This window comes from Trematomus bernacchii, unplaced genomic scaffold (genome assembly GCF_902827165.1).
Source record: "Trematomus bernacchii unplaced genomic scaffold, fTreBer1.1, whole genome shotgun sequence".
NCBI lineage: Eukaryota > Metazoa > Chordata > Actinopteri > Perciformes > Nototheniidae > Trematomus > Trematomus bernacchii.
The window spans coordinates 6578229-6598079 of NW_022988097.1; the positions used below are offsets into that span (position 1 = coordinate 6578229).

Sequence of the window (19851 nt, forward strand, 5' to 3'; positions counted from 1 at the left end):
GATACCTCCACCCATTTCTGAGTATTACCAATGTGTTGCTATTCAAGACACCCTCATTCCTTCTGTTTCCTTGCCCCACACGCACACAAACTCTTCCACACAGTCTTTTGCAAACAGAGCAGAATAAATGGTCTGTGTCCTGCAGCCTTGCATAGCCAATTGCACGATCACATGTTCGGAGTAGGGCTGATAGTTTGTGTGCAGGGTGACTTTGTCATGGTGAGCTGTGGGCTGGGGGGCACACAATCAGTTCCAGAGTTTATATTTAACTAAGCAGGCACCAAAAAAACACAAGAAACCAAAGCAATGCCGGCCTGGGGATTATTATCTCCCCAAACACTGATATAGACATGGACTTGACCCAGAACGTGAAAAGTGTCAATAATAGGGAGAGGTGGCTGTTATTTGCACATAAGGGGAAATACTTCAAATGTTTAGGCTTTACAGTGGAATGCTGTTAGGGCTCTTAGGGCAGGACAGTGAAATCTCTGCACCTCTGGAATGAGGATGAGTGATTTAACAGGTATGGACACCACAATGGGACTAACCAGCTGATTGTTTGTGGCTTCAATCTGCTCCTGTCAAATTCTGGCTGCGGGTGCGTCAAGGAAACTGGTGCGACTGGGTGTTGTAGAATGAGGAAATGTTGTGATTCTAAATGGGAAGTAGTGTCACATTATAGCATGGGTTATTAAGCTCTGACAATAGAGAAAATGCAATAAACTGACCTATATTTCCTGGTTAAGTCTCCTTAGGCTTTTTGACTTAGAGAGGGGTTGTGTGTGTGTGTGTGTGTGTGTGTGTGTGTGTGTGTGTGTGTGTGTGTGTGTGTGTGTGTGTGTGTGTGTGTGTGTGTGTGTGTGTGTGTGTTTTGTGAGAAAAAGAGAGAGAGAAAGGGGAGGCTATGCCCTTGTCCCAAAGAAATCATGGGAGGAGTTACCAGCAAAACTTCCTCAGTCATTGTGATATGCCGTCTGGGATAGCCTCTAGCGCTCTAACACACACACACGCTCTTACTATCTTTTTTTGGATACTCATATGTGTTTTTGGGCTGACAGCGGAGAATGACAGCACCTTTGGCAGCTGTCATGAGATGCAGTTCACCAGTTAAACGGTGAAACCACACACACACACACACACACACACACACACACACACACATACAGAGAGATTCACACACATTCTGCAACACACATGAGGAATGAATTGAGAGGGGAGAGCTGGCAGCAACACAGAGGTAAGAGCTGTTTTTTTCTACTTGTGTCTGCTTTCTAAGGCTTACCATGTCTAAACTTTCTTCTGTTTCGCAGGTTTAACACTGCTGTACTTTGTACTTAGTCACATAACCATAAAGTTGTTGTCAGTCAGAGTATATGATGGACAGTAGAGTTGCCAAACTAGTGATTGATTCTGTTAGTGGCTTCATAATGAATGTGAATTATTTATGAAGTCTACCTCTGTTTTCATTCTTTCATTATACTTCCACAATGATTCCTTCAGTGTTGTACAAATACTATATGCAACAGTGTGGGAATCTCCCTGCAGGGAGCTCTGTCCTAGACACACAGGCATGTGAGAGAGCTAACAGGGGGCTAGTCTAAACTTAGAGTCCATAACCCCTGTCTCATATTACTCCATGCTAACTCATGTACTGTACCACATATCCTAAATCTACGAAACCTAGTACACATACAAAGTCCCAAACACCTCACACAACCCCTGCTTGGCGTGTGTTTGACCAGTCAGACACTGCTGACACCATGTGTTTCTTATTAGGTTGAATGCTATTGTCATGGACTTGCGAGTGTCACAACTACACTCCAGGCTTTTGCTGTGTTTCAGACTGTATGGAGTCTGATCAGATTCCCAGGGGGAAATTAAGTCACGTTACAGTTGCTCCAAAGAGAATTGCAAGAGAAATAAAATAATTCGAAAAATAAGCAAATTAATAGAAATAAGTATGTACAAAAAGATGTGCTTTATATAACAACAATACAATTAAATACAATTGAAATATAAAAAAATGATATACAATAATATGTAATAAAAGTCATAATAATATTAATAATAATACAAATAATACCAATACTAATAATAATACTGTTAATATTAATAATAATACAAATAATAATAATAACAATAATTATAATTATCATTATTATAATTAAGAGATGAAAAAAACACAACTAGGCATTTATATGTATAAAAGGTATGGGAATATTAAGGAATTATAAGATATGAGAAGTAGGACTTTAACATTTAAAGAAAATGTCTCTTGAATTCACTCGGATCCAAAAAGGGGTAAGAAAAGTGTGTAAAATATGTCTTAAAATGAATTCCAGTTTGCAATAAAAACTGTTAAAAGTTATAATTCTAACCTGCTTTAAACCATTGGAACCCTGATAAGCTAATATGTATTATGTCATTATTGGGCTTTTCATTACAGGCTATACATACCTTTTTTGTGTCTCAACTTCAATCATCAATTTGCTAACTTGCTAAGACTTTACCACAGTGTGTAGTCATTCAGAGGAAAGAGGAACACTTTGACCTTCCAGCTGACAGGAAGTGTTATTAACAGTGTTAATGTGTTCCGTGAAGAGGGAGTTGAGACTTATTGTATACACAGCATCACCGGCATTGCATTGTTTTTACTCACAATCTCTGTATGTTTTAAAGTGGATGACATTGGGGACAACCGCTGCCCCTTGTGCAGCATGTAGTGCAAACAAAGGCCGACCATGTGACCGCACATATCGGCCTTGAGCGCTGTGCGTTTATTAGATTAGACAGAATCTGTTGCTCTAAGAGAAACAAGCAGGGGAGTCTAAAGAGTCTCAGGATATGCCCTGACACGCCTTCAGCCTGTTTACAGCTTTCTGCCTCACAAGATGCACACGCACAGATTAAATCACGTCCAGTCAGCCGCCACGGAAACAAGATGAAGAGACATGGTATCAGACAAGGGTGTCATCCTCTTTGTCTTCACCATGTTCAATGGGAAATGTATGAATCCTGAGTTTTGGGGGGTGAATCTTATAAGGAGCCTAGAGTTTAGAACATCCCGGGCAATGGTTCTTTCTTTAAGCGTTATTTCTAAACCGCCTATCTTTATAGATTAGACTAAATTGCTAGCGTATCAATTTAAAGTGAATTTGGTCACCATTGATAAATGAACAGATAAATCTGAAGCTTTTAAGTTCACATTTAAACGAGCATTCAGTCCTCTCTTTCTCATAAAAAGCGTCACTGCTTTCAGATGCATTGAGTTAATGTCTTAAGTGACTCATAAAGGCAAATTCCATTTCCTTTAACACATACATTAATAAAGCTTTACAATCAGTTTGCAGGGCAGCAAGCAGGGATGTGCTCTACAGTCTACAATAAAGAAAGAGGGAAATTCCCTCCCCCAACAACAATTTCCTGTAGCCATACATTTCCATACAAATAATACTCCGACATAGACATTATGGGCTAGGCTAGGCTGTGTTGTATAAGCCTAGTTTCAATCAAAATCTTCTAAATTAAAGGCACTATATGAGAGTAGAATTTGATCTTCAGATTGTATCCAACTCTTACATGTATTCATCAGTGAGCTCATAGTATTCTCAGCACAAATAGGATATTGATATATTACCTATCAGCTTGTATCGAATGCAGATTTTTACTTTCAGCTCTTTCTTGAGATCTTCACCAAATAGAAAGGGGAATTGTGTTCCAGTTGGCTGCTACAGATTGTTAAACATATCCTTTTGACGCACCCAGGTCAGGAACACAACACATAAAAGAGCTTTTAAATCTGGCACTAACTGGGCTTTTCATTTCCGACTGAGTGAACACATTGTGGTAGAGCATTACAGAGTGACCAATTTGGTTAGTTTACTTTCATCAAGCTGGAGTCCCCTTTCTGCACAATGTGTGGCCTGGAGAACTTGATCAGTTTAATTCACACTTTGAAGGGGGCCATTGCTGCATTATAGGCTATTTCCTTCTCCAATAGCAAAGGCCACATGAAGTCAACCATTGTGAACTTCCCATGGCACCACATTTGGTCGTTTTGTACATCATAACGAAGCATTGAACACTTTACACCTTCATGGAATCGCTCACCATCCAATATTAGATCCATCCTCTTCCTCATGGTGACCTTACAGTGTAGGTCGATGCTGTCATCTAATCTGTTACTCGTCTGATGGCAGAGAGCTGAGTTGTGTTGAACTGTGGATAAACTGATCCTCGATCGTTGCCACCAGGCTACTTTCCCCCCCCCCCCTCCTCCTCTCTGTGACCTTGCTGCCTGTCCCTGTGTGGCATTGCTTTACAGTGGCTCAGCGATACACTCTCACACACACATTGTCTTTGTGCAACACATTCTGTGCATATTTCCACATAGGGAACACACAGTAGACTCTCACTAAGGCCTGTCCCCACCACCCCACACACTAACACACACACTCATACCAATCGCAGAGAGTGCTTTGTGCATTCACTGACTGACTGGGCAGCTACTGAAGAGAGAGAGGGAGGCTGTGGGAGGAGGGAGATGGAGACAGCAAGAGACAGAGGGATTAGAAAGAGAAAGCAGACACATAGAGAAGAAGAGGAGATAAGAGTTGCAGTGGGACATCCAGTAAACTTGTGGAAAGACAGAGTGAGCAGCACAGGAAAGGCAATACAGGAATAGGAAGGGAAACGGGGCTTGTCCAACTGAGAGGAAGAGAGCGAGTTGTTGTTGTAGAAGAAGCTGGGGGGGACTGATGGGATGGCATTGATCTCTGGGAGCTGCTGCTGGCTCCTGGGCCAGATGGCGTCTTGTTGCTGCAGACCGCTGCTCCACTCCTCTTGCTGTGGACCCTTCATCAAAGTCTGCCTCTCCTCCTTCACAGGTCTGTCCCAGCCCGCTCTCTGTCTGCGTTACCACTGTACCGTCATGACTTCTACATTCAGATAGCCAGGAGCATATAGCTCTTAGAAACAACATGGGTAACACACCTAGCCAAGAAGGTAACAAGGGCATGGTGTGTGTTTCTGTCCTGTAGCAGCATGACTGTGCTCGTGTCGCCTCAAGCAGTCCTGTGGGTGCTATGTGCTCTGTGTCGTAGGATGGTGAAGAATAGGCTGTTGTCCTCTTTGGCTTAATGTCATGTTGCATTGTGTTGCTAAGTTGTACTCCCCATTGTCCAGTTGTGAATGCTTTGTATCAATATAATACTGTTCTGCTGTGTTTTGTGCACTGACAAAGCATGTGCAAAAATGTCATCTTAATCAAAATGATTACTTACCTTGTTACCCTTTGGTTAACAATGTGTTCCTTACTATGGTCTGTGACTGTATGTCTGACAACATGTGACTGTTGGAGGTGTCGGGAGCAGGGCAGCTGGCTGAGCCTGGAGGTGTTTTGATATTGAGCAGTTGTGTGTCTGTGATGGTCCTGTGTGTGTTCAACATCATTGTACCCCCGCCCAACCCCAAAACCCTGATAACTCCTCACACTAACCAATGGCTTGATCTTGGCGTTTTCGCAGATAAGCAATAAAAGCCCATCTACAGCTTATTTATGGAGGCTTTTTTGACGGCCCATACAGGAGCAGTTATTGTCTTGGAGTCTAGGCTGCTTCTAGCCCCTGTATAAAAAGGGACATTTTGTTTTCATAGTTTACCATGTTGTGAGCCTAAGAAGTTCTGCCAATTTTAACTTTTGGACAGAGTTTGGCTAGCTGTCGTTTCAGTATTTATGCTAAGCTAATTTACCAACTGCTGTGTCCAGCTACTTACAAATAATACCAACGGGAGACTGGTATTGAGGTTGTCATCTATTTTGTTGCAAGAAAGGAAATATGTTTATTATACAAAATGACAAACTCTTACTTTAAGATGCCTTTAGATAATATTTAAACTGCTTTGAAAATCAGTGAATTATTTGATAGTAAAAGGAAGTAAAGGGGACTACATGTGTTTTTCCACAGGTTCATGTACTGATTTGTTTCCCTTTTTACAGATATCTCTCCTGCTGAGCTGGATGCTCTTTGGAGGGAACCACCATATACTCTTGGGGAAGCACATGTACACTTCTCAGGAAATGACATCATGACTCAAGGTAGACATTGTAAAACATATCAATCAAATATGAAAAACGATTACTACAAAGTCAACACTTGGCATGAGGTTCATTAAAGCTGCTGTCTGCGGTCACAAACTGAGGAAGTGTTTGGGACATCCTCCCCTCACAATGGAACAAACCAGGGGAAGCTCGTCAGCACTATAATTCAATGCCCAGCTATTATACGCATCCATCTGGTTGATATTTATAGGTTTCAAAACTATTAAGACTCTGTTAATGTATAAAGACATACAGCTTACATAAAGTCAGTGGTGGGGGTACTTTATATAGTATATAGTTATCTAAATCTAATGGATGAATAGTTCAATCAGAAAGCCTGTAGAGTTGTGGATTAATAGTAAAAAGCGTAGCCAAAAGAAAAACAGTTGAAATAGTCAGTTAAAAGTAATGTAACAATCTCTAGCACGCGTAGTTCTGCCTCTCTGGGTACTGTAGTATGACAGCTAACTTGTCCTTATCATCCATTAATTAGTTGAACGTATGATCAAAGTTCTTCACTGACTTGTACCTTAACGTACGCTCCGGGCTTCTCAGGCTCTCAGGCTGCTGACTGTTTCCACTTAGAAACTAAACGTTGATTGGAAGTTTGGATGTTATCAGCTCATTAAACGACCGTTATCAGTTATTATCACTACCATTATATTGCTTTCTATGGCGCAAACCTCACCTACACGCAAGGTTGAAGTGGTAAACAAAACTGATTGGTTGCAGTTAGGAAAATGATTTGGGTTCAAATTAGTGTGATTGTTACGTACATAAGTATGTTCTGTACCTTACTTAAGACTACTTAAGATGTGTCATCTGGTAACATGTCCATTTAATCTCCATGACAGTCTAGGACACTTTAAACAGCACTTGTGATGACCCTTTTGATAAAATTGTTTCTACATTCAACACACATAAACAACCAAAATACAAAATGCTGTTTGGGATAAACAGGCTTAACCAACACTGGATTGAGTTTAAGGTGCATAAAAGAAGGACATAGATGCTCTCCTTTGAAGGTTGAATAAGAAAAATGGCAATCTAAGCTTTTCTCCTGACATTTTGTTGTTTTGACCTGTGCAGGTGAGAAGGAGGACGGTCCAATGGTGGAGTCAGGTGAAGGCGGAGGGGAGCCTGACAGCTACTGGAAGAAGAAAGAGGCATTCTTCAGAGGAAGTACTGTGTCACTCGGAGAGAAATTCTCCTCAGGTATATTTATAGATGCTTTTCGCCATAGGCCATAGCCTGCATTGTGTTTGTATTGAAAAACTAGCTTTTACATTAGCCAGGCTAAACCAATTATCTTACATACACAGAAGCATTTCCCCTGCATTAAACAGATAAGGCACATCTCCATACTAATGTTTTACCCTATCAGCAGTTTGGCTCCATCCATCACATTTCCCTAGGTTCTTCCTCTCAAATGGATTTAAATGGAAACACTGAGAGTCCAGTATGAAGCCTAATAGCTTTGTTATTCCTCCTGGGACTAACATGCTCACTGAGCATCTTGCTGAAATACGAGCACTTGTGTAAAATCTTTAATGAAGTTTTGAAAGTTTTGTCTCTCTTCAGATGAATTTCCCTTTTACTCAGTGACAGAGAAATACAACTGACTTGTGCAAGTGTGATGAATTGGTAAAAAGGATTACACGCACATTATTTGTTTATTTCTGGGTGACAATGGATGATAAATCCTCCCGCTGAGCTAATTTTTCATCTGAGCCTATTTGCATTGGATTTGTTTGTATTCCGTATGTTTCCACTAGTAAAAATAATCAATCTCAGAGTGATTGATCACAGCAATCTTCTTTTGTTTTGCGTAGAAATTGAGCTGCTGTTCACTGGGAGGAGGCGCTCCAGCGTGGATCCGGACCGGGCCCTACAGGAGGCGCTGCGCACCCGACTCCGAGTGGTAGAGAGCAACAGCCAGGATGTGATCCAGCTCTTTAAAGTGAGTCTGAGCTGACGATGCAGACATTACTGTACTACTTAATCCTTCTGAAATCATAACGGATACAAAGGTGCATTATGGTATTATAAGAACCAATAAAATGCAATATGATATGTTTATGTATTGTGCTTGGAATGGAAATTGATGGCTCTACTGTTAGTGAAACATGATGCTTTGTTCCTGCAGGACTTGTCTGCACGGCTGGTGTCTGTCCATGCTGAGAAGGACAGCTTCGTGCTCACTTTCAAGACTGTGGAGGAAATCTGGAAGTTTTCAACGTATCTAGCCTCAGGTAAAAACTTTGAAATGACACAGTTTTGAAGTGCTTCATTGACTGTCACATCACCAACAAATTGTTATTGTCATTATCACCATTAAATACATTTCTGTTGTTGAGGATAAATTGATATTAGCAAAGGGAGTATTAGTTTGGGTCTGATTTACACGTGTTCTCTCCCAGGTTATGTTTCTCGCTGCTTGGAGAACTTCCTGTGTGATCAGTCCTTCTGGCTGGACCCAGAGCTGCTCAGTGACCTGCAGATCAACGTGACTGTGGACGAGGAACATCTGGCCACACTCTACCTGGGACTGTTACTCCAGGAGGGTCAGTCATCTTCTGCTACTTCATTTTGAGCACTTTTATTTTTAACAAAAAGAGTGAAAAGGGTAATGTTTCCTTACAATCTCAAAATGTAAATGTGAGATTTTCTTCTATCTGAAACTCATTTTCTGAAGTGTCTTAAAAATGATCACTATAATTATATAGTGGTTAATTATATCTGCCATTAGATCACTGATCCCAATTAACACCACGAGAGATTCAGGAGTATACTGCTGCAAATGACTTTGGACTAATTATGGTAATGGCCAGCTTATTGTCATTAAAAAAGCCAATGTCCTCAAACATAAAGTAATTCTAATTACAAGTCAAAGTTATAATGATTTTTATTTGATGTATCGGGTTGTACAAGTGAATTAAATGAAAACTGAATTGAATTTTTGCAATTTGCTTATGCACTTATAAAACGAGTGTTCTGCAAATGCATAACCTATGTAATACTTACCTTTAAGAATTGATTTCCTCCGGGCTGGTAAACGTCACTGCCTTCTCCCGAACATTTCCCCGAGGCAAAAAGCTCCATGGAATAAAACTGCAGAGCTTGCAAAAAGTGATGAGAATTACATTAACTTAATAGAAGGAGTACATAAAACATCCATCATTTGCCAGTGACTGAATGAGGGCGCACAAGCTGTAGCACTTTTGCTGATGTTTCACTTAAGTGTGATGTGGCTTCTATCAAAAACACTGACACTTGATATGATTCACACATACTTATTTGTCTATGTTAATGTGGGAGGCTGATTCAGTCTACTCTGTGCAGGTTCCTTCTTTGCAAAGGCGCTTTTTACAAGAACTGATATGGATGAGGATGACGAAGAGCAGCTGGCGTTCAATAAGAATGACTTGCTGATGGTGAGGGACACGGGGCAGGACAACATGTGGGAGGGCACAAAGCTCTCCACAGGAAACCACGGTCTGGTGCCGGTCAACTCCATGCAACCGCTGCCTTACCCCTTCTATCAGTGAGTCTCTCTGTGCTCCTGAAATGTGCCTCGTCAGTTACTCAAGTATTCACCCGGTGAATTTGTGAAAAAAACATATTTATTATGTTCCTCATCGGCAAAAAATAAACTAAGAAAATATAATTTAAATAGATACATTCAACTACAGTAAAACTATAAACCACACATTTAACAGTTGTAGAGTAAGACATTTTATTTCAATTTGAAAAATTTGAGGAAAAATGCATGTTTTAGGGAAGTAGTTAGCATACCTTGACAAAAGATACATTGATCATACCTCACGAGTTGTGTAAGAGTATCCCTTTGTTCACTGTTTCACAGGTATGTGAAACAAAGTTTTCAACAATAATTTAATTCTTAAATAATGTATTTACAAATGGTCATATTGTGGATGAAGTATTCCTTTAACACGTTCTGTTGTATACCGTGTGGGCTGAATGAACAGAGCAGCAATATACAGATGTTAAACATATTTCCACATAAGTTGGCATAGTTTTGTTAAACTATACTTCCTGTTTGGTCAGGTGGTTCCTGAGGAAGTACCCTGGCAACGCTGGATACTCGCCAGCAGAAAAGGAACTATTTGAACATTCTATAGGTACAAATATTTATCTTACGAAATGTTCACACATTCCACAGAATGTGCGGTACACTGAACCCAGTTAAAACCAACTCCTCTTCTGACCGTTGGAAGCTGAGATCAATTTGCTAAAAGCCACTTTCATAATGTTGTTGTCAGACGCAGCTGTTTTTATTTAAAAAGCTTTGAAAACTCATAGTACACTACTTTCTCAGCACCAAACAGTGAGAGAAACAAAGGTAGGCACAAGCTGATTTGGGGAAATATATTTCCATCATAGGTTTTGGAGACAAAATCAGAGCTAACCAGGGATCAATATTTTACCTTAATTTGACATATAGAATCATATCTCCAAATGAAAGCTACTGTTGCTCAATGTCTGCTGGTTGTGTCAATAGACAACTGTTTGGGAACATGTTGACCATACTTTAAAGACAGAATTATGTAAAGGTTGCAACTAGAGTTGTAGTAGTGATTGTTTTTGAAGGATTGCAGTACTTACCCAAAGTCAGACTCATTCATGGACACCTTTAGGTGTCTGCATGCATTATAATGTTATGATGGAATACTTTGTGACTAGTCTGAAAGGAAAGCGTAACTTCTCTACATTATTGTGTTTGGGAAGTCAGCTATTTTACTGTATACAAAGGATACTATCAAACTGTACTACCTTCTATTTACTGGAACACACAGCAGTGCACGGTTACAGTGAATCAATATTAATATGCTTAAGCATATACCGGTAGCTTCAACCTGTATGCACTTGTGAAAGGCATTTTTACTTCATCGTTTTATATCTAAGTCTTGAGCAGGAAATAAAACAAAACAAAAATGAAATTACTGCTGAATTGTCATATTGCAATGTTCTGACATATTGACCCTGAAACTCTCATAACTTCTGCTTGTGCTAACCTTTTCCTCATCAAATACATCAGTGACAGGCTCCTGTGAAGCGATAGTCGACTACAGTCCGGTGGGCATGGACGAGCTTCAGCTGAGTCAGGGGGACATTGTGGAGATCCAGGGTCTGTTGGTCCGAGGTGTGGCCGTGTTCATAGCGACACACACGTCCACAGGTCACACCGGCTTCGTACACAAGGCCCATGTGAAGCCTCTGGACTCTAAACCCCTGTAAGAATGTTATGTAGTTGTATAATACATGGCATGGTTTGACCTAACTGGTCTGATGATGTTTTGGTTAAAACTTCAAAGCTCTGTTATCTGGACTCCATATTAGTTGCCTGTTGTTTACAGCCTTGTGCTGATCTTTTATGAAATCCTATTTAGTGTATCTGCAGTCAGACGGGGTGGATGGGGTGAGTCTGCGGATGAGACAGCAGAAGTGATAATGCTGCCTTTGTTTCCCTCACATAGAGACAGACAGTTGGTCTTTCTGACGGAGGAGGAGCGAGCCAGTCTGGCTCAGGTTAAGCCCTGCAGCTCTGAGGCGGGGGACAGCAGCCTGCTGGAAAGACTCTTCTCCACTGACATCAGCTCTGTGTACAGGCTAGGTAAAGGAGCAACAGGGGTAAAGGAGCAACAGGGGTAAAGGAGCAACGGGGGTTAAGGGAGGGGTAGTGCCACCAATTAAGTGTCATGTTAAGTGTAGAAAAGTCAGTTAGTGGAGTTACTCAAGTCCGGTACTTCATTTTTAATTTGATGTTATTTAAATGTACTTTCTACCTTTACTTGACTACATTTATCTGACAGCTTAAGTTACTTTACAAATCAATATTTTGACTGATTGAAAATCTTTTGATAAGCGTGGGTTGTTAAAAGGATTAAAAGGATTCTTTGCTTTAAAAAAGTGTTTTGGGAAGGTGTCGTTCTCAGCCCGATGTCCTTTCTCATAACTTTTTGAATGTTTAGAAAACACACAGTCAATTGATTAATGATGAAAAATAATAATGAATTCATAATTCATAAATTCGCTCCACCTCAACCAACTACAACATCCTGGTTTTACACAAATGCACAAGTTATAAAAAAACTAATGATATCATATATTACAGTCGCATGGGATATTTTTCTGCCTTTATTACTTTTAGTTATTTAACTTAATTTTCCTAATTATACTTACATACATTAAATGTATGCATGTACTCACTTAAAAGACCTGAATACCCCATCTGCAGCTGGTCATATTTGGTTATGTTATTATTGAAGCTGCGGTTTCCTTTTTTTTAAGTAAAACTGTCAGCGATTCATTCTGGGTTAACATTTTTTATTCTCTATCCTGACTGAAAAATGTATGCTTAAATTGATTTACCTTGTATGTTTTCAGACAAACTGGATGAAACGGACTTCACGTACATTAGGAACCGACCAAAACATGGTAATGTCTTAAAGTTTTGATGAGAAAATGACTAGCTTTTAAAGCCTAATGCACTAAGAAGACTTGGAAAAATAATGTTTTAATTTGTTGTCTTGTTTTCTTCAAAGATCATAAGGTTTCTGCGGGCGCCCGTCAGAGCGTAATGTCAGAGAAAAGTGGAGGAACACCCCCGTACCATTCCTCTCCTCGCGCCTCCCTCTCCCACTCCTCCCCTCGTCTGTCCATCTATCAGTCCCACAATCCTCTGCCACGAGAGGGGGAGAGCCTGTCCTTCACTCTGGTCGACACGTTCAGAGAACTGGACGAGTACAGGGAAGACCCGCCTCTCTTCGTGGAGGAGAACAGCTGGGAGGGGGAGGACTCTGAGTTCAGTGACCCCACATTGACCCTGCTCAACCATGAACACTTCCAGGTTTGTAGATTCAAAATCCCAATCCTCACAGAGGCTCTCATTTTCTTGACATCTTGATTTCATGGAAGCAAACATGTCTAGGCTTTTAGTTTAATACTGGTTTTATTTTGGTTTGGATTTGAGACACTGTGAGAGACTTGTTGATTTTGCAGTTGTTTTAAGCCCATGGTCTGCTGGGTATTATGATGTTCCTCCAGCATCAGTTGATCTGTTACAGTATTTTACACTATGAGTTTCTTGTGTCCTTTGTGTCTTTCCCTTTAACTCTTTTACCAAAAACATACAGCATGATTTACTCTTTGTAATTCCTTGCTTGTTATTTCTTGCAGGAGGACTTCCTGCCTCTGTACGACCTGCAGTATTCCTTCCTTTGGGTGACCTTTAGTGGTAAGACTGAGGACGAACTACCGGGTTACCTAGAGAGTGTCAGGGAGTGTGCCAAGAGGTTGGGCTTGCACTGGGCACATCGACGGGCATGCTTTCTCCTGGGAAGACTCTGTGCCAGGAAGCTGAAGTTCTCCCAGGTTGGTTCTTCATGTCTCCTATTACTGAAAGGTTAAAAGTTTATGCTGTCATTTTACTTGCTGAGGACTCCTCAAACCTCAATGAATCTGTCTGAATAAAGCTCTTACATTCATGTTTGTTCCTCGCTTCAGGCCCGTGTGTACTACGAGGAGGCTCTCAGTGTTCGAGTGGACAGTTTCTCAGACACACCGTTCCTTATCGCACTCTTCACCAACCTCACCTCTGTCTACCTGAAGCAGCGTATGACTGACAAACTGCCCCAGACTCTGGAGAAGGCCAGTGCCCTGCTCCTCTGTCTCCCCTGCCACACCTTCACCTCTACGGACGAAGCAGAACTTCTTCACCTGCTCTTGAGGAGATCAGTGGTGATGGGGGACAAACACCTGGAGGCTCGCGTGTGCTACCTCCTCTCTAGCCTCTTCCTATTTCTCAGGAAGACTGACGATGCCCTTCCCTTCGTCGAGCGACTCCAGTTTCTCTCTGTGACTCTTTCTACCGCAGAGGGTCGTCCTATAGCACCTTTGGACCTCAACTGGCTCTTGAGTTGGCTCTATAATCGTAAATACATGCCTTACTTAGCGCTGGCTTCCCTGAGCCTGGACTCAAGACAAGACCACTCCCTTGGCGATGCTTTCCAGAGGATTGAGTTGTTTATCAGGAACTCTGTTCGCCTGAACCCTTGCTGGAAGGAGGGAACTTCCCTGCTCCCTGCGCAGATTGTGATTTACCTCCAGCAGGCCCTGATTATTGCTGAGCAAGGGGAGGACCTGAAGACCCAGAGGGACCTGTGTCAGGGCTTGGCCACAGTCTACCAGCAGTATGATGCTCTTGATAAGGCGGTGCGCTGTGCTCAACAAGCTGTGGAGACAGGAGGTCACATCAATGAGGAGGAGGGCTTTGAAGCCTCCGTGATGCTTGGGTGGTTGTTGGTGTTGACGGGCCAGGCTGAGAAGGCCCAGAATGTCCTACAGCCCCTGCTCACATCCCTCCAGGTACAGAAAACTGTCCACATGGATTAATGTGCATCAGCTTTTGTAGAAGCGTTAGGGTTTAACCTTTTCTTCTGTGTGTTATCTCTGTAGGGTACAGACAGTCCCACGCAGCGAGGAGTGATCCACAACCTCTTGGCTTTGTGTCTGAGGCAGCAAGATCGCATCCCGGAGGCAGGCTGGCATCTCTACTCTGCATTGGTCATCTCAAGAGAAAGTGGAAACCAGAGGAACCAGGCGCTGGCACTGGCCAACCTGGGCTGCCTGGCACTGGATGTGGGGGCATCTTTGGTGGCGGAACGCTTCTTGGTCAGGTCAGATATCATTGTTTACGTCTTCCTGGGAACTCAACACAAGTAAGAGCTTACAGAGAGGTATTTATTGTTATGGTGATTGTATTTCCAGATCCTTGCGTCTTTTTCTGGAGCTTTGGGAAAGCCCCACAGACGAGGAGCATGTTCAGACCTACCTTTGGCTGGGGCGGAGCTACAGAGACAGGAAGAAGAGTCAGGACAGCAGAGCGTGTTATGAAATGGGGCTACTAATTGCACTTCATGCCAGAAACTTACACAGTGAGTACAAGTTAACACATACATATCAAACTTTTCGTTGTTTTAGTTCTCTCATGTCTGCTAGCCAGTCCCTCTAAAGATTACCAATAATATAATGTATTTTGTATATTTAAAACATACAAAAGTGTAATAACCAGTATGTAGGATTTAGTGGCATCTAGCGGTGAAGATGAAACCAAAAGGATACCCCTCCGCTCAGCACTCCCTTTATGAGCTAGGATGTAACTGTTTACTTAAAGTGGACCTATCATGCTATATTTGAATAATATAGTGTAGGACCATACCTATATAAGGCATATTTATACTTTTTTTTTTTGCAAAATACCAAACAGATCATGCATTTTAGCCATGCCTCATTTTGCTCAATTTGATATTTTTTAGCTCTGTGTTTGTCAGGGCAGATAAGGGCAGAACAGCACCATCTACAGGCCTGGCATATGTACTACAGCGTCTCCAGCACTTTCTAACGGCAATGTCCGTGGCTGTCTCCTCCTGATTGGTGGAGTTGGCCCAATAGCCGTAGCGCCACCGTCCTGACGTCAGGACAGTGTTCAAATCTGGATCAGTTTTTATCAGATCCGTTGCAGCCCCTTTTTTAGAGATTTGGGTATGGAGGAAAATAGAGAGGGTTGTGTTTTCTGACACTTGGTGTGTTCCCTGGAACACCGGGGACACATATTCATGTATAAAAGACGTACAGAAGTGCATTTTGCATGATAGGTCCCCTTTAATTTAAATATGCGACAGGCCCTTTCCAGAGCAGTGTTTGGTTTGTCACTTCTGGGCTACTGTAGAAACATGGCAGTGAGTCCCGGAAGCTCAATCTAAGCTATCAAAAACACAATGACTCTTTGTTTCCAGACGTTTTGCTAAGATAAGTTAGCTAAGCTAACTGTCTTTCGTATACAGTAAATACATAAGAGATTTTATATGTGACATTTTACAATTGAAGCTTTTCTATCCCCTGGTGGACAAATTATGCAATGGCAATACTTTGTTTATAGAATCTTGCCATTTCTTGTGATAATATAAAATGCACTATTCATATCAGCCATGACTATGTTTTAATTTCTTTGTTGTGTTCTCTCATAGGTCAGATGGTGGTGGCCAAGGTGCTCAGTCGGCTGTACGCTGACATGCTGCTGTACGGCCAGAGTATCGTCTACTATGAGCACTGTGTGTCGGTCTCCAGAGAGCTGAAGGAAAAGAGACTAGAGGGGGAGTATCTGGAAATCCTCAGCAGCCTCTACCTCTCCCTCAACACTGAAAGGTGAGTGTGTGCCTCCCTTTACCATACAATCTTATTGTCAACCCATCTTTTCCATAGTATGTTTGGTTGTTGGATAAAACAGTCTTACTTCTGGTTTGCAGATCATCACGTAAATCCCTGGACTGCACCAAGCAGAGCCTGAGGATTTCTATCGATTTGGGCAAGAGAGAGGAAGAGTCAGAGACCTGGCTACAGGTGGGACGCATCTATTATCTCATCCACGAGGACGAGCTCGCTGATATGTACCTGCAGGTGAGGAGGAGGGAATATGTGACAGATGTGGTGGAGATCATTTTAAAAATGTACAGAAGATCTGAGAAGCAAGTAAGAAATAAGATTTCTGGTGATTTTCTAAGTCTAATGTAAATTGTAAAAAAAGATTGTCAGGACAATATCTCTAAGTGTTTGCTGTTGTAATGCTTTTTTGAAACAACGGTTTGGATCAGACTAAGAAAATGGTTTCCCAGAAAGTTCTTTTTTTCACTTGCTTATCAGGGCTTCTGAATACAAATGTTTAACGTCCTTCACAATCTTTACATTACACAGAGCTTAGTTTCACCTTCTACTCTCATATATAGGCAGCAGTGAAGACAGCCCTGAGGATGAATGATCATCACTTTGCCATGAGCATCTACGAGGAGGCAGGAGACGTCTACTTTAAAGGCACCAGGAACAGAATGGCTTCACTGCCTTTCTACAGGGTAGGAACAAATAAAACACAATGTCATGATGCAGTCTTTCTTTTTGCAGTCTGAGTTTATTTCTATTCTAGAAAATTATATTTCAAGTCTTGGCCAGCGCTGAACTCATTTAACAAATTGTTTGGTTTCAGGATGGCGGCCTGCCCTTTGCACGCAGCATTAAGGACATCCACTCAGAGTTCCGTTTGTTGAGTAAACTCACAGAGCTGTTAATGAACCAGGGCGAGCAGGAGGAGGCTCTGCAGTACGCTACGCTGGCTGTGGAGGTCGCCAGCAAAACAGGTACAGAGTATAATAATAATAATACATTTGATTTATATAGCACACTTTAAAAACAACGTCATCTCAAGGTGCTTCACAAAGCTATAAGGAAAATTATAAAAACAAATAAAATAAAAAGATATCTAAGGAGCATATTGAATAAAATATGGTAATATAAAAAGTATGGCCTATAGTAGAATCTGTCCTCATTGTCAGAAGGGAAAGATTCTTCAGCCTGCTTCAATAACCATGGTGTAGCTTTTGAACTACTTTCCTAACAGACGCCATATATGTTTTTCCTCAGGTGTGCATGTGCATGAGAGGACAGCCTACCACCGGCTGGCTACAGTCTACTACAGCCTGCAGCAGTATGAGATGGCAGAAAACTACTACCTCAAGTCCCTGTCCTTCTGTCCGCCCGTCATGCAGGACCCTAAGGAGGCTCGCTACTTTACAAATATTTACTGCAGACTTGGCAATCTGACACTACACAAACTGAAGGTACAGGAGACAGTTATATTTCTGTGTTTGCATTGCATGAGCAAATATCCACATTATGTTTCTGATATCTGCTTAGATTTCTAGATACAACAGAACAATTTAAATCTACAATCACTCAGAAATGGTAAAAGGTATTTTATTTACTCATATCATATTTCCTTTCAAATATTTAAAGTAAAACTAAAGTAAACTTACTTAAGTTAAACATTTCATTTGCAGTTTAAGTTATTGAAATTGAATGATGAAGAATATTATAATATAATAATATTACATCTTTAACAAATACGTTTAATTTTAAATGTCTAAAATCATATTCTTTATTAATTAATAGAAAACGATAACATACAAATGTAATAATGTTTTAAGACTTTTTCTCTGTACTTCTCCCTGTTTCATGCCCTTTCCAGACAAACTAATCTATAACAATCAGTCTTTGATCAACAAACAAAATACGAAAACACTGTTCTTAACTTTAACTTAAACAGATGATGTTAATTAGGATTCAATCTGACCTATGTATCTCTCCAGGATTCTTTTGACGCGGTGGGCTACTTCCAGTTGGCTCTGGCGGCGGCACTGGAGGACCAAGCTAACCCTGAGGCTCTGTATGTGGTGTACATGAAGCTGGCCGAGATCCACTGCAACCACATGCCCGACGCTCAGCTGTGCCAAGTTTACAGAGACAGAGCACAGAGTCTGAAGAGAGTTCTGGCAGGAGAGGACGGCGCTGCTGAGAAAAACATGGAGGATGCAGAGACACAGTCTGGTAGACAGAACGAAGAAGACGCCAATGCTGATAAGGAACGTACAGAAAGTTCTGTGAAGAGAAACAGCATTATCATATCTACACCGGAAAAATGTGAAGATAACTTCTTTCCAAGAACTTGTACAATCCATGGAGACACAGAGGATAGATGTTCAGACACTAATGGGAAAATAGAACACAGCATTGATTCGGGAAGCCTTTTAATGAATGCCTTCGGGTCTGAAACAGAAACCATCGGCAGTCAGTCGTACAGTGACAGTATTCTTACAGAGTCCTTTGATACAGCAAAGGAGCATATCTCAGACTCCAGCAGCTCCACTGACACTCTACAAACTAACAGGAATCAAACAGACGGGAAGGACTTTGATACTGACCACTTCATGCCTAGCCAAACACCTGAAGATCCAACAAGTGACATCACAACACACATAAACGCACAAAACACAGATTCTGATATTCAGAATGAAAAAAACACAACCGCTAAGGAAACAGATGTGCATGCAGAAAAATATGTCAGTGTTGAGGACAATTGGTGTGATACTGACTGAACAAAGACTGTTAACGCGTACTGATAAAGATGTAAGCATGTATGACTGCACAGAGATATAAGTGTGGGACTGACTGAGATGATGTCTGCACACAGTCACTTCATGTTCTTTACTGATATTTCCTCCGTCTGGTCACATTTCTCTTGACCAGCATGACTTCAACGTTCCAGTCACATGGCACTTATTGTAGGAAAGATGATGTGATTACTGTTAAGTGTTCAGACATTCAGTGACTCTAAAGCATGTGCCTTTTGTAAAATATATTCTATGGTTATTATTGTGCTTGTAATATACGTTTTCTAAATGTATGATTTTGTATCTCTGGAAGATATGACTGAAACATAAAGAGTGATGTTTTGTTTGCTGCGTGTTTATCTGGGCTTTTGTTGCATCAAATATGGCAGACATACGGTGGCTTTAAGGGGCAAAGCACAACAACATGAGGCAAAACACATGAATAAATCACAACACACAATAAATACTATTCAGAAAAAAGCTATGGGATTTAGGGAATCCTTTTTTATGCAGTCTATAGGGAAAACCCTATTTGTTTACACCACGGTTTCTGATTCCCAAATAATTGGTCAATTTTTCATTGAAGAAACTTGTTAAACTATTCTGAAATGACCGTCCTTGAAAACAAAGTATAACAGAACCTTATAACATTACAGAACTTTAAATACTTAAACACAGTATATATTTTTTCCAAGCATATGTTCCAAAATCAATCGAAAAATGTAAAAACCC

General features: G+C 41.1%; 1 protein-coding gene across 1 annotated transcript; it reads left to right on the top strand.

Moving 5' to 3' along the window:
• Positions 1-898: 898 nt before the first annotated feature.
• sh3tc2 (SH3 domain and tetratricopeptide repeats 2) lies at positions 899-19466 on the top strand. Its single transcript, XM_034121264.1, has 22 exons — positions 899-1237; positions 5999-6097; positions 7190-7315; positions 7933-8060; positions 8247-8352; positions 8521-8664; positions 9443-9644; positions 10169-10242; positions 11160-11355; positions 11599-11735; positions 12509-12559; positions 12667-12971; positions 13301-13495; positions 13628-14488; positions 14579-14799; positions 14891-15057; positions 16150-16327; positions 16429-16579; positions 16906-17028; positions 17160-17310; positions 17594-17790; positions 18319-19466. The coding sequence occupies exons 1-22, from the start codon at positions 1195-1197 to the stop codon at positions 19102-19104; spliced, it is 4641 nt and encodes a 1546-aa protein (XP_033977155.1). The 5' UTR covers positions 899-1194; the 3' UTR covers positions 19105-19466.
• Positions 19467-19851: the final 385 nt, after the last annotated feature.

Excerpts from the sequence above, each read along its gene's own strand:
- sh3tc2 (XM_034121264.1), top strand. The coding sequence starts at position 1,195 with ATGAGGAATGAATTGAGAGGGGAGAGCTGGCAGCAACACAGAG. Across the intron at positions 8,665-9,442 it reads GGGACTGTTACTCCAGGAGG|GTTCCTTCTTTGCAAAGGCG; the intron begins GTCAGTCATCTT and ends TACTCTGTGCAG. Across the intron at positions 10,243-11,159 it reads ACTATTTGAACATTCTATAG|TGACAGGCTCCTGTGAAGCG; the intron begins GTACAAATATTT and ends CAAATACATCAG.